At 34.7% G+C, this 14,137-nt stretch overlaps 2 protein-coding genes across 2 annotated transcripts; one reads left to right on the forward strand and one right to left on the reverse strand.

Annotated features, from left to right (window-relative positions):
• Positions 1–445: 445 nt before the first annotated feature.
• Positions 446–8,134, forward strand: LOC120075049 (beta-galactosidase 3-like). The gene is made up of 19 exons (XM_039028203.2): positions 446–908; positions 1,008–1,103; positions 1,208–1,320; positions 1,414–1,480; positions 2,140–2,232; positions 4,183–4,326; positions 4,447–4,535; positions 4,659–4,764; positions 4,843–4,930; positions 5,083–5,201; positions 5,299–5,463; positions 5,558–5,736; positions 5,885–5,994; positions 6,063–6,172; positions 6,372–6,482; positions 6,562–6,675; positions 6,766–6,968; positions 7,081–7,402; positions 7,512–8,134. The coding sequence occupies exons 1-19, from the start codon at positions 747–749 to the stop codon at positions 7,653–7,655; spliced, it is 2,535 nt and encodes an 844-aa protein (XP_038884131.1). The 5' UTR covers positions 446–746; the 3' UTR covers positions 7,656–8,134.
• Positions 4,320–10,837, reverse strand: RTH (RTE1-homolog). Its single transcript, XM_039028223.2, has 4 exons — positions 10,551–10,837; positions 9,585–9,876; positions 8,583–9,038; positions 4,320–7,811 (listed from the first exon to the last, which is right to left on the reverse strand). Exons 2-3 carry the CDS (start codon positions 9,852–9,854, stop codon positions 8,628–8,630), a joined length of 681 nt encoding a protein of 226 aa, XP_038884151.1. The 5' UTR covers positions 9,855–9,876; positions 10,551–10,837; the 3' UTR covers positions 4,320–7,811; positions 8,583–8,627.
• Positions 10,838–14,137: the final 3,300 nt, after the last annotated feature.

Genomic DNA, 14,137 nt, shown 5'->3' on the forward strand with positions numbered 1-14,137 from the left:
CTATGACTCACATGACTCTTCCCCTACAAAACAAAAATAGACTTTTCACAGTTTCATGGGTTCGATCAATCAACCTAATCAAAACTATAAAAAGATGCTTTAGCTTTCAAGTTATTCAAGTAATCTCGATACTCCTAAATGGACCAAAGGATAAAAAATAGCATCCATGATCTTGTCATCAAATCATCAATGATCCTTCCCATCCTAGACGACCGAGACTTACCACCAATCCTTGCTTTGCTCAATGATTATTGACAATTTGGGAAAGACATCCACCCACACAATGCAAGTTTAGCAAAAATGTAATATTTTAAAATTTAAAAAAATTAAATATTGAAATCAAAATCTAGAGATACAAATGTAACATTTTGAAATTTATGATCAATTTTAGCCAAGGAAAGGAGAATATATTTTCCTATCTAATTTCTCTCTACTTTCCTTTCTCATGTTTGTAAAAAGTTAGTGGTGAAAAAGAGTAATAATTGATTAATAACTAGAGAGCCGAGAGGGAAGGAGAGACAGAGCAAATTAACAAAAGAGGGATAGTGTTGGTATTTAGCGTGGGTGCGTGTAGTGTGTGCTTTGGAATTAAGCAGTCAGGCAATACAGTTTTCGTTTCAACTTTCTGTAGCCCACTCCCTTAGCCACGCACTCTTTCATCTATCTCTCTCGACACTTGTTTCTTCCACTTTCTCAATTCCATTTCTGTTTTAACAGCAACAACGAACCTTCAAGGAGCTTCAACAATGGCGGCCCATTTTTATTTCCCTCTTCTACTTGCCTTTCTCTTAGCTAATTCTCACTTCATTCACAGCACTGTCACGTACGATCGGAAGGCCATTCTCATCAATGGCCAAAGAAAAATCCTCTTCTCTGGCTCCATTCACTACCCCAGAAGCACCCCTCAAGTGAATCACTCATTTCTTCTTCTTCTTCTTCTTCTTCTTCGTATTCTCTCTCTATAAACTAATTCATTATCTAATTTTAATTACCTCTGTTTTGGCTAGATGTGGGAAGATCTGATTCAGAAAGCCAAAAATGGAGGCTTAGACGTCGTTGAAACCTACGTTTTCTGGAATGTCCATGAGCCTTATCCCGGCATTGTAAACTCTTCAATTAATTACTTCATTCTTCTTCTTTTTTTCTTTTTTCTTTTTCATTTCTCCGGTTTTAATTAATGGATTTTGTTTTTCTTCTTTAATTTCAGTACAATTTTGAAGGGAGATACGATTTGGTGAGGTTTATTAAGACGATACAGAGAGCAGGGCTGTATGCTCATCTTCGCATTGGGCCTTACGTTTGTGCTGAGTGGAATTTTGGGTTATTTTCTCTCTTTAGACTACATTTTGTTCAATAATTTTTGGTTTGATTTGATTATTTATGTACAATGGGGCTTTTCTTTTTTGGATGCAGAGGGTTCCCTGTTTGGTTGAAGTATGTTCCGGGGATTAGCTTCAGAACAGACAACGAAGCTTTTAAGGTTTCAACATCAAAATCTAAATCATTCTTTAAATATAAAATAATATATTATATATGTTTGTACATTTCCTACCTATTTTATCACAGTGACAATTTTTTTTATAAAAAAAAAAAACTTTTTTTAATGATTTTTTTCTTCTTTTGTAATTAAACAGTAATTTGGACTTGCATCTAACTATATACAGAGATATCTTTATTTTTCTTTTAAAAGAAAAATTAGTACTATTGTCATTCACCTTTTAAAATTTTAGACTAAAAAACGGTACTTAGAACATGTGAGGATTTAAAATTCAGTTCTAAGTTCTAAGTTCTAAGTATCCGTTTGTACTGATTTGAATTTTTTTTCTTTTCAAAAAACTCATTTTTATTTAAGTACTTTTGATAAAAAAAATTGAAAATATACCTAAAATATTATTTTGAATGGTTGTAAAATAATCTATTTTATTTTCAAATGACTTATTTTTAAATTAAATACTTGAAAATATATTCTAAACAATATCTGCCAAAAACAATCATTTGTTTCAATTTATGAATTTATGTTATTGAAGGATAATATTCCAGTATTCTCTAAACAAATGATAAATTAGAGGATAAATTTGTATAATGCAATATTATAATAATAATAATAATTAAAGGGTGTGTTTGGTTATGGTGATATAGAACGCCATGCAAGGTTTTACGGAGAAGATAGTGGGGCTAATGAAGAGCGAAAACCTGTTCGAGTCTCAGGGTGGTCCCATCATCCTTGCTCAAGTAAGAAATCCTTTGCATTCTTTTTTACTTTTAAAACATCAAATTTATTATTGATGGTTTATTTCTTCCTTATTTCTACTTTTCTTTTTCTTTTTTATTTTTTCTTGGGAAAAGTATACCAAATGACGGTCAAACGAAGTAGTTTGCAGGCATCAAATCTTAATATATATATATATATATATATATATATTCGATGGTCGATATATCCATTAACATTTGAAATATTAATAATTTTTTTATGTCGACATGATAAATGAATTGGTGTTTTCATTATATCGTTTATTAGTTGGAACTCTAGCAATGAGATGCGAGCTTAGCTTCCTTCAAGCAAACCTCACGATATCATCAAAATATAAGAAAGGAATTGTAACCTAATATGAATAGAGTATTTTGATTCATTTAAAAGTATAAAATATTTATTTATTTATATAAGAATATTTGTAATTTGTAATTTTTTTTCAAAACTATCTATCAACATCAATATTTTATCGATGAAAATCGACATTACATAGATTTGAAACCTTGATATTTTTTCTGTTAACAGCAACATTTAACCATTTTCTAAACAAAAAGATCTTTGATATTTTCTTTTGGATTTCTAAAACGTTTCTGCATTTATTTTTATCTTTTTAATAAATAATGTCTTTTATTCGGTCACATTTGGATTGTTTAAAACTAATAATAGATTTTTTTTTATGGGTAATTGTTTAAAATGACAAATCTAACCAAAGCTGCTATAAACTATATTTTGTCATAGACTCCATAATTGCTAACACATATAGATACATATAGATGCCAATTGAGTTATAATCTCTAAAATTTACGGTTTCAAATATATTATTAATAATTAATAAACAAATAAAAAGCATTAAACTGTAAAAGTCCATAATGTATGATGTAAACTTAGAAATGAGAAGTTCAAATGCACACCATTTTATCTCAAGTCTTTTTATTTTGGATCTAAACTAAAAGTATTTGACTTTCAATTTCATTTTAAATTTAGGGAAATTATTTCAAATGGTAAATCTGTTGAAAATATTTACAAGATCTAACAAAATTTTAGAACTATTAATGATTGACATCAACGTATATCATTGATAATTCTAAAATTTTGTTATATTTTGTAAATATTTTGGTTCATTTTTTTATATTTAAAAATGGCCCTTAAATTTAAATAAATTTTGCAATTTTTTTCTTTTGAGATAGAACACATTTGTTTTCTTAAAATTGGTAAGTGAATTAGCATGAATTGAGTAAATAGTAAAAATTGCGATATCTTTAAGATTTCAAACATGCCCCTAGTTGAATATTAGGGCTTGTTTGATTGGCAATATAAAAACATAAATTCGAAACAAGGAATTCAATAAAAATAAAGTTGTGTTTCATATTTTTCATATATGTGTTTGATAACATATTCATAAATTAAATTTCAATTTAAACAAATTTTCAAAATGTGATTGAAAATATATTTAGTTACTCATGAAATACTAGGTTGAATATAAACCATTACTAATTAATTTCTAAACTTATTTTATGTTAACATTTTTGTATAATCATTATTTTGGAATGTCATATAACATATATAATATTATATATTTTAAATTTAACAAAAATAATTGAGTTTATAACATGATATAATACAATTCTTATTGTTTTTATCATTTTTAATATAGTTCTGCATTTTAAAATTTTGAGTTCAAAATTTGAATACACTGAAAACATAAAAAAGTTATTTTTCAGAATTTTATTGGGATCAAAGAATTCAAAAAATGTTTTCGAAAACTGAATCCAAATTGCCAACACATTCCTGAACTCAATGAATCTAAAAATATAAAATATAATCTGAGTTGTCTAAGTCCTTAATTACCCTCCAGCTCCTCCATTCCTTCAGGTTAAAAACTAGTTTAGTGAAGGTATGAGAAAGAGAACATGGTGTGTGTATTGTTGCAGATTGAGAATGAGTATGGAACAGAAAGCAAATTATTTGGGGCAGCTGGTCATAACTACATGACTTGGGCAGCAAACATGGCTGTTGGACTACAAACAGGAGTCCCATGGGTTATGTGCAAGGAAGAAGATGCCCCTGATCCAGTGGTAACTCATTCTACTCTTTTACTATTTCTTTTGATTTCTAACTAAAATGAAATCCAAAGGTAGCAACATAAAAAACATATGATATTACACTTATAGCTGCACTTGATTGTTTTCTGATAGATAAACACATGCAATGGCTTTTACTGTGATGCATTTTCTCCCAACAAACCCTACAAACCTACAATGTGGACAGAAGCTTGGACTGGTTGGTATGTAAGATCTCTGCATAGACAGTAACATTGAATGACTTCTTACTGCATAATCACTCTATTCCCAATGATTTTGATTGTTATTCTGTGTTTGATTCTGTTCTCTGGCAATCAAACATGAAGGTTTTCTGAATTTGGTGGTCCGTTGCATCAACGACCGGTTCAAGACTTGGCATTTGCAGTGGCTAGATTCATTCAGAGAGGAGGATCCATGGTGAATTATTATATGGTTAGTAGTCTTTGGCAGGAATCTAAGAGTTTCAGAATGTTTTGAATATTAATCCTCTGTTGTTTCTTTATGATACAGTACCATGGTGGGACAAACTTTGGACGCACTGCAGGAGGTCCTTTCATTACTACCAGCTATGACTATGATGCTCCAATCGACGAGTATGGTGAGAGTCCGAAATCATATGCTTATTTCCACATGGATCTTTCTGTCAGAAACATGAGACAAATAAACTCAGCATTAGAGCTATCAGCTTTAGCAGCATTCCAGCATACTTGTCATATTGAGCTAAAGGTTTTCTCACTCAACTGCTCACAGGATTATTGAGGCAACCAAAATATGGTCATCTGAAGGAGCTTCACAGGGCTATTAAAATGTGCGAGCCAGCTTTGGTTTCAGCTGATCCTATTGTTACTTCATTAGGGGACCATCAACAGGTTTTCCAATCCTTCACATCTTTTCACAATCCATGTCTTTTAAATATTTTATAGGTCGAAAGTTGAAAACTTACGTCTTATTCTCCATCTGCATCAGGCTCATGTATACACTTCTGAATCTGGAGGATGTGCAGCTTTTCTATCAAACTATGATACAAAATCATTTGCAAGAGTTTTTTTTAACAACAGGCATTACAATTTACCTCCATGGTCGATCAGCATCCTTCCTGACTGCAGAAATGCAGTTTTCAATACAGCAAAGGTTCGACCATTGGAGAACCATAGTAGTATGACTTAATAGGATCTGTAATTGAGGTTGAACTTATTGGCAACTACATTTTAAAACATTCCTCTAGGTTGGAGTTCAAACTTCACAGATGGGAATGCTGCCTGCAGAATCTACTACTCTTTCCTGGGAAAGTTATTTTGAAGATATCTCTGCATTAGATGACAGCTCGATGATGACTTCTCCTGGTTTATTGGAGCAGATAAATGTCACTCGGGACACTAGTGACTACTTGTGGTACATAACCAGGTGACACATCTTTTCTTTCATCTTTGTAAATGTAATGTACACAACCTTTCTCAGCATTTTATATTTCATGGTCAATCCGATAAAACTCGGCAAGGAAACTTCATTAGAAGTTTGGTTCAATTAACTGGACCTCTCAACATTTCTACAGCATAGATATCAGTTCATCTGAACCCTTTCTGCATGGAGGAGAACTGCCCACTCTGCTTGTTCAATCGACAGGCCACGCTGTGCATATCTTTGTTAATGGGCAGCTTTCAGGTACTTTCACCTGCCAAATGCCTGCTTAACAATTATGATTGATAAAACTCAACATCTGCTCTTATTAGGTTCTGTCTCCGGGTCAAGAAAGAGCAGGAGGTTCACATATTCTGGGAAAGTTAATTTGCATGCTGGAACAAACAAAATTGGTTTGCTTAGTGTCGCTGTTGGATTGCCGGTAAGATTTCTTCCCTTAAACATACTTCAAGTTTCTCTCTTAACATGCTTTAGCATTTGGATCTCTAGGCCTTGGTCTACGAGGGAGATGTTTCCCACCACTTATAGATAAAAGTAAAACATTGAGATAAACAGATAAACCTAAACATTGAGAATGATGTCTTTTCTTTGTCTGCTAATCTTTGTTGTTCTCTATGAAGAATGTGGGAGGACATTTTGAGACATGGAACACAGGAATCCTTGGTCCAGTTGTTCTCTATGGACTTCGTCAGGGAAAATGGGACCTATCCTCACAGAAGTGGACTTACCAGGTACCTAAACTTCTCTTCTTGGGTTTACATTGGTTCAAAAGAAATATTTCTCAATCCTTTCAATGCCTCTCTACAACAGGTTGGGCTGAAAGGAGAAGCCATGGATCTCATATCTCCCAGTGGATTTTCTCCTGTTGAATGGGTGCAAGCATCATTGGCTGCCCAAACACCTCAGCCGTTAACTTGGCACAAGGTAACAATATAAGAAAACGTAGGATTCAAGCTTACATAGCAATGCTAAGTCTGGTCGAAGATATTGATGTTGCCTCTCTGAACTTTGCAGGCTTATTTTGATGCTCCTGAAGGAGAGGAGCCATTGGCCTTGGACATGGAGGGAATGGGAAAAGGTCAAATATGGATTAATGGGCAGAGTATTGGACGATACTGGACAGCATATGCTCGTGGTAATTGTAGTCGCTGCAACTATGCTACAGCATTTAGGCCTCCAAAGTGTCAGCTAGGCTGTGGCCGACCAACCCAAAGATGGTAATTGTCCATGACAACTAATAAAAGTATAAATAGAATGGAAGAATATGATCCCCAACACCCTAATTTAGATTTAACTGGTGCTTCATTAAACAACCAAAATTTTGTTTAGGTACCATGTACCTCGGTCTTGGCTAAGGCCAGAACAGAACCTGTTGGTTGTTTTCGAGGAAGTTGGAGGAAATCCCTCAAGAATCTCTATTGTGAAGAGATTGGTGACAAGTGTTTGTGCTGATGTTTCTGAATTTCACCCAACTTTCAATAACTGGCACATTACAGCAAAATTTCATACACCCAAAGTTCACCTCAGCTGTGAACCAGGCCAATACATTTCTTCCATTAAGTTCGCAAGCTTTGGAACCCCATTGGGAACTTGCGGGAGCTACCAGCAAGGAACTTGCCATGCCCCTACCTCACGTGCCATTCTAGAGAAGGTTCTAAGAACAAACTCCTGTGGATACCATGCTAAGTATTCAAATAGCAAGAAGATCTAGATCCTTGGATAAAATATAGTCACTTATACTTCTGCTTATTTTTCTGCAGAAATGCGTGGGAAAGCAGAGATGTGTTGTTACCGTATCCAACAGCAACTTCGAAGACCCATGTCCAAATATGATGAAGCGATTATCGGTTGAAGCTGCATGTAATCCCACAACTTCTACATTTCAATCCAACTGGGGGGGTTAACTTGATAAAAACAAAAAGGTGATTTTAGCTACTTAATCAAGCGCGGATTCAGTGATATGACTATACACACAGCACTAGCAAAAGTAAGCAAGTAAAGGAAGGGTAAAGGAAAGGTATAGAACAAGAATAGTAGTGTTCAGTCTTCATCCTGGTTACCTGTACAGCAAAAGGAGATTGGTTTCAAATGGTTAGCAGCTGCTATACAATAGTGTTTGTTAGGGAAAAAAAGTATTTGTTTTTGTGTGGGGTGATATGTTCATTCTAGGGCCCTAAGTTGAATCTGCAACCTTCCTTTCCATTTTAGAGGGAAGCACAAGCTTTTATCTATTTGTCTTCATGCTAGGAGGGGATCCTGATGTAACAATGTGATTTCATTGAATAACCAGAAACGAAGTTATTTATCTAGGGGGCAAAAGGAGAGAGAACAATATACAACACTGCTTAATTTTGCAATGCAAATTTCATTCACAGACTTGCCTTTAATGTGAAATAATTTATTTAACAGACATAGGATAAAAATTCTAAAATCTGATCTATAATTGTACAGTTAAATAGCTAAATCTTTGAGTAAACGATTTCATTAGCAATTGTACAGAACTCGAACTACTGATTACAGTATATTATTCACCAAACTTGGACAAAAATTACCTTTTTTTCCCCAAATACTTCACAAACAATTCTTTAATTCTAAACTTTTGTTCACCTAATCACAATATAAGTAGAAGTATTTAGTTATTTTAATTTATCATTACCACTTATCTAATAAACAGTTCACGAACTCTATTGATTAATGGCCTAAACAGGCTGCAAGTAATCACGGTCGTGAGCTATATTAAATGTTTTGCCTCCTACGTATATGATACGCCATATGAACTGCACGGCACAATAACAAAGATTGGACAAATACAACTAAGAAAAGCAATTTACCTTCATTCAAGTCACAGAATCCAATGTGTAAAAAATGCAGAAACATTACAACTGGACCAAATTTTTGAAGACGTAAGTACCAAGAATGAACCAACCAACCAGGAAGAAAGTGAAGAATGCCAAGAAGGTAAGAAACGTAGTACCCCCCACTGCGAGTCCAATATTGAATACCACAACAAATGGTAAGAACGTCCGGATAACAGCTCCTTTACTGACCCATCGACCCTTGAGAAAAATCAGAGCTGCAAGGTTCACCACATTCCATCCACCTATGCGAAACCCAAGTCTGTTCAGATTATTAGCCACAAAGGAATGACAATTACAAGTCAAGAGATTGTAGGATCGGTGTTGGAACTCTTGAGTGCTTCTCCGCAATGCATCATCCCATGTTGAAATTTCTCTGCCATGATCAACTTCCCTCAATTCTTCTTCACTTCTATGAGTGGAAATGCAACACTGCATATCGAGTACAATAAAATCAGTTGTGTAAGGAATGGACCAAAAAACTAACTAAAGGGAAAGAGGTTCCTATCACAACACCGTGCCATGAGTTTTACTAACACAGTAAAATTGAGGGAAAGCTGATTGTAAACTTAGAAGCACCAATACGGATACGAGACACGGATATGGCGACGCATTATTTTTTTTAAAAATCCAAGACACGACATGAAAATGACATATTTATTAAAATATACATTTTTAAAAATATATTTCATTTTTATTTCAAAAGAAAATAAAGTAAATGGGTTGATGCATGCTTAAAAAACTTAGTTTAGTGTATTTCACACTAAATTTATTATTATTGACATATATGTCTTTTTAGTTTATTGAACAAGTGTTATATGCATGTCTAACACATCTGTCGTACTAATAAGTGTCCAATATATGTCCAACAAGTATCGGAGTGTCCAAGTGTTCGATACATGTTGAACACTAAAGCATCCATGCTTCTTAGATGATAAAAGATTGATCTTTACTTCAAATGTGGAAATTGGCATGTACCTTATCTCTGTTGATTTGAAGATACCGTGCGACTGCTCCAAATGTGAAGTTGTCCACACATACAAAATTGGGGCCAGCAAAGTCTAAGATTACTCCATCCTCTCTGCCAATACCAATGTGACCAATGAAAGGAACAAGCCAAGAAATAACAGGAAGAGGTGTCCACACAATGCAACATGGAAACCGAGCTCTCTCCGGATCAATCTTCATATTCTGAGCGATATTTCCTTCAATCATGAGCTGATTCTCAGGGTCGTTACTTGATTCCATTTCCTAACTCATAAACTGCTTCCTGAAATGAAATGGATACCCTCAATTTAACAGAGCTTCAAGGAAAAATTGACCTAAACTTAAACAATCCCAATTTCCTTCCGTCAATTTCATAATCTCAGCTTATCCCAATTTTCCTCTTTTTTTTTTTTTTTTTTTTTTTTTGGTGGGGGTGGTGGGGGGAGGAGATGCTCGCAGAAAGCGAGGAAAGTTCAGACAGGGGCATAAACTTCATCTTGAAGAATGAAATTAGGCTGTTCAACCAAACTTTCAACGAATCCGTGCAAAGGAAAAAAGAAGAAAGAAGAGAGAAAACAATGTATGAAGAATCGAATCATTTCATGTCCCAAAAGACGTCCAAAGTTGAGTTGTAACTTCCAGTATTTATCAGAGAACGGGCCATAGGCTGGAAATGCAAGCACCCATTGACCCGCATGTTCAATCTCAATTACAGAAAACACAATTGAAAAAAATAGGTTCAAAACAAATCCATCGGCTATCTACAATCCGATAACGTTAACAAATCAGCAATTGGAACGGAGATGAAGTTCCCAAATCTCCTCAACTTTAGGGATAGCCAAACACCAAGTGCATAGAACAAAAAATCAAACGGGTAAAACAAGCAAGTAACGCGAAGAATTTGAAGTACAAACAAACAAATTTTGAAGGAAAGGAATGAAAGAAAGTTGAAGTTACCAATTGGAACAATTTTGGTGAAGAAAGATCGTCTGAAGCAGCTACTGATCACCCATCAAGTTGAGCGGTTTTTCGTTCCACAGTTGAGACGAGGGCGGCTTTAAAATGGGAAATTGTCCAAAATAATCACTTTATTTTTCACATGTAAAAAATAGCACATAGTTTTAATACTTGTTGGAATGGTTTTTTCCGGACTTTATCGGGCAAGATCGGGCCTGAAATTGAATTTGAAACGTTATGAATTCTAATCATCTAGTCGTTTGAAAGAAAGAAAATACCCCTGCTTTAAAAAATCCTTCACATACACGAAAACTATTTCAATTCCTTGAAATTTTCCTTTTCCACGATTATTTGCATCGTGAAGCTTCCTTATAGTAGAGGTATTTCACTATTTCCTTCAGTTAGTCTATGGTTTCATCTTAAATTAGAGTTTAGTTAGGGTTCTGAAGTCTATATGCAATATATGAGAAATATGGATTGGATATTATCTTTTTTCAATATTTGGTCCTTTTTTTGTGTATGTTATCTGTTATTGATAATTTTCTGAATACTTCATCCTATTTCGTTTAAAATCTGTTTGAATCTCGACTAAGATTCGATGAAGTGGGCCCGAGATCGTTTGAATGTGTCTCGAGATTGGGTGGATGACCATTGAGTTTTGGGCATTTTGTATAAAATATTAGGGTAAATGTTGCCCGAGATCGTCCCTGAGATCTTATTCAGAATGGGACCAAAATCCTAATCTCGCGGCATGCTGGTGTAAATGGCCCAAGTTCTTCATAATTAGTATACGATCTCGGACGAGTTTTACACTGAGATTTAAGGCATATTCCAAATTTATGTATATGTTTTGTTGTTGTTTTGCCTATTTGATTGTTGAGTTCTATATCTGGTTTGTGGTCTATGTGACAGATGGCACTGGTGCCTAAGATCCGTACTTCTGGCTATTTTCTGGCAAATCTAACTTGTTATTCTCATCTGGTGAAAACAATCTCAAATATTAAAAAAAAAAAAAGTTAACACTTAAGCAATTGTACTTGTTTAGGCAGACTATTCTTTGTCATTTTTTTGGATGTTAAGTTAGTTTTTAATGGGCCTTTGTGTCATTATATTCTTTTGAGGGTGGTATAAGAGGATAGGAAAGACGTCATTAGCTTTCAGTCACTGGGTAAGAAGGTTTCTTTCGAGCGGGAGAAGTTTGATATAGTGCCAGGTTTGAGATATAGGCCCAGACTTTTAATTGAGTTTGATCAAGATAGAGCTCTTAGGCTTAGAAAGTTGTACTTGGATGATAGGTCCAATATAAATGGAACTGAGTTAGACAAGGATTTTTCAGATTATGAGTTCGAGAGTGATGAGGATGCGGTGAGGATGGCTATATTCTATTTCATCGAGTTGGTTATGATGGGAAGAGAATGGAGGCAACACATGGACTGGACCATGTAGGGGTTGATTGATGTGTGGGGGGGCTTTTGTAGCTATAACTAGGGTGTTACAAAACTCTGAGTAGCTTACAAAGTGCACTTAAAAGGAAAGTTGCAATGTATAAGAAAGATATGACATGTGAGTGCAGTCAGCACTTACAATGCTTGGAGGGGAAGTTGGATTGTATGAAGTCCTCCTTTACGACTGAGCTGAAGGCCATAAAGGAAATGTTAATGTTGATTATGAAGATATGATACATAAAATAATCTCCAGTTATGTAGTTATTTTCTTTCATTTATTCTATTTACATCATTTTTAGGGTAAGTCGGTTGAATCGCAATAGTATTATGGCGTTGGATAAAGTCTGTTGTTTGAAAAACCACTTACCTGGGACCCACCTGTTGGTCAGGATCCATCTGTTGCTTGATACCCATTTGTTGCATAGGATCCACCTACTGACGTTCCATTGGTTAAGTCTGGACATGTTCCTAGTCCTTCCACTAAAGATCCACCTGTTAAGGATCCCACTTCTACCCACAATGGTGAAGGTGTTGTCCTCACCGAGATATCAATAGGGGGACGAAGATATGATTGGTCCATTAATACCTACTCTGATCAAGTTGAAGGATGAGGTATACTTTTATGATGTTCGTACAATTGGTTCTTTAGGGTTTATGTCTTTCATGACAAATATTTATTTATTTGTAGCTTTTGGATGATGACAACGAAGTAATTATGTTGTCTCAGTCTCCAGAGGTGGTCCGTATGGAAAGAACAACTAGGAAGAGGGCAGTCTCATAAAAGCTCCATAGTTCTATCGGAGGTCAACCCATGGGGAAGAAGAGAAAGAAAAAGGTGAAATGTTTGATCTGTTGGGATTGGTGTCCTAATTCTCTTGATAGTCTCGTAGTTTGTAAACACTTTGTGAACATATTGTTATTAATAAAATAAGTGTTATTTTATAAGCATTTACTCAATTCAATAAACTAAGATTCGTGGTTATTTTATGTAACTTAAGCATATATGTGGAGTCATACAAGTGGATCATGCCTTAAGTAATAACCTAAATGGTCTGTAGTATAAGGATAAATGAGGGATACATTATCCTGGTGACACTACGGATATGGCCTGCTTTGTAGATGTTACAAGTGTTGTAAAGTACTATAAATGGTCTGATCCTGACCATTCATGTGGAGACGTGAGCGGGGGTATCCTACACAAAAAGTTTGTATAAAACCGGACTACGAAATGATTAGTTTCTTTATATAATGCCATTGATAATTGTGACTTACATTTCACTAGGATGACCATAGATGACATGACCTTAATCCTGAGTGAGTTGGGAACTCCTGCTCATGAGGGCGGTCCTTCGATTTGTATGGGTGAGAGTGGCCAGATTGCCAACTCAACAAGCCTACCATTTTGGGGATTCGTCTGATTGAGGAGCTGGGAACTCAATTACACAATAAGGAATTCACTCATTCCCCGAAGCAGGGGTAAGTAGATAAATTACTCCCTTAAGGGCTGATTTTGGGTCTTGAATATAGTGGCCACACTCTCTCTTTGGAAGAGAGGATTCAATCATAGTAGGACTATGACTTATTGTTCATTAGAGAAATCAGTGGTACTTAAGGAGTTAAATATAATTACAGGGGCAAAACGATAAATTGACCCAGCTATACTTACGAGTGATTTGTGAAAGGTCATTGCACTGTTGACTGGTTATGACACAGAAATATATCTATAGTACGAAGAGTGTAATTGTCGGTCTTTAGTGGAGTGACCAATAGTTAACAGATGATGGATCTCGTGATTAAAGAGTTTAGTCAGTTATTCACGTACCGTTAGAGCTTCAAACTACAGGTCCATAAGGTCCCCTTGGTAGCTCAATAGGTTCAAGTTGAGAATCAAATTTTGGGTTAGTTTGAAGTGTTCAAATTAACAAGAGGAAATTTAATTATATGTGATATAATTAAATTAATTCAATTATATGTGATATAATTGATTTGATGTATTAGATACATTAATTAGAGAAATTAATATAAATATGATTTATATTAAATACCATAATATAAAAAAATAACTATGGTTTATTTGTTTCATATGATAAAATATTAAAACTATAGATTATAAATATAATATGATAAGTTGGTTATAATATT

This window comes from Benincasa hispida, chromosome 1 (genome assembly GCF_027475165.1).
Source record: "Benincasa hispida cultivar pf3 chromosome 1, pf3_genome.v1.1, whole genome shotgun sequence".
Classification (NCBI taxonomy): domain Eukaryota; kingdom Viridiplantae; phylum Streptophyta; class Magnoliopsida; order Cucurbitales; family Cucurbitaceae; genus Benincasa; species Benincasa hispida.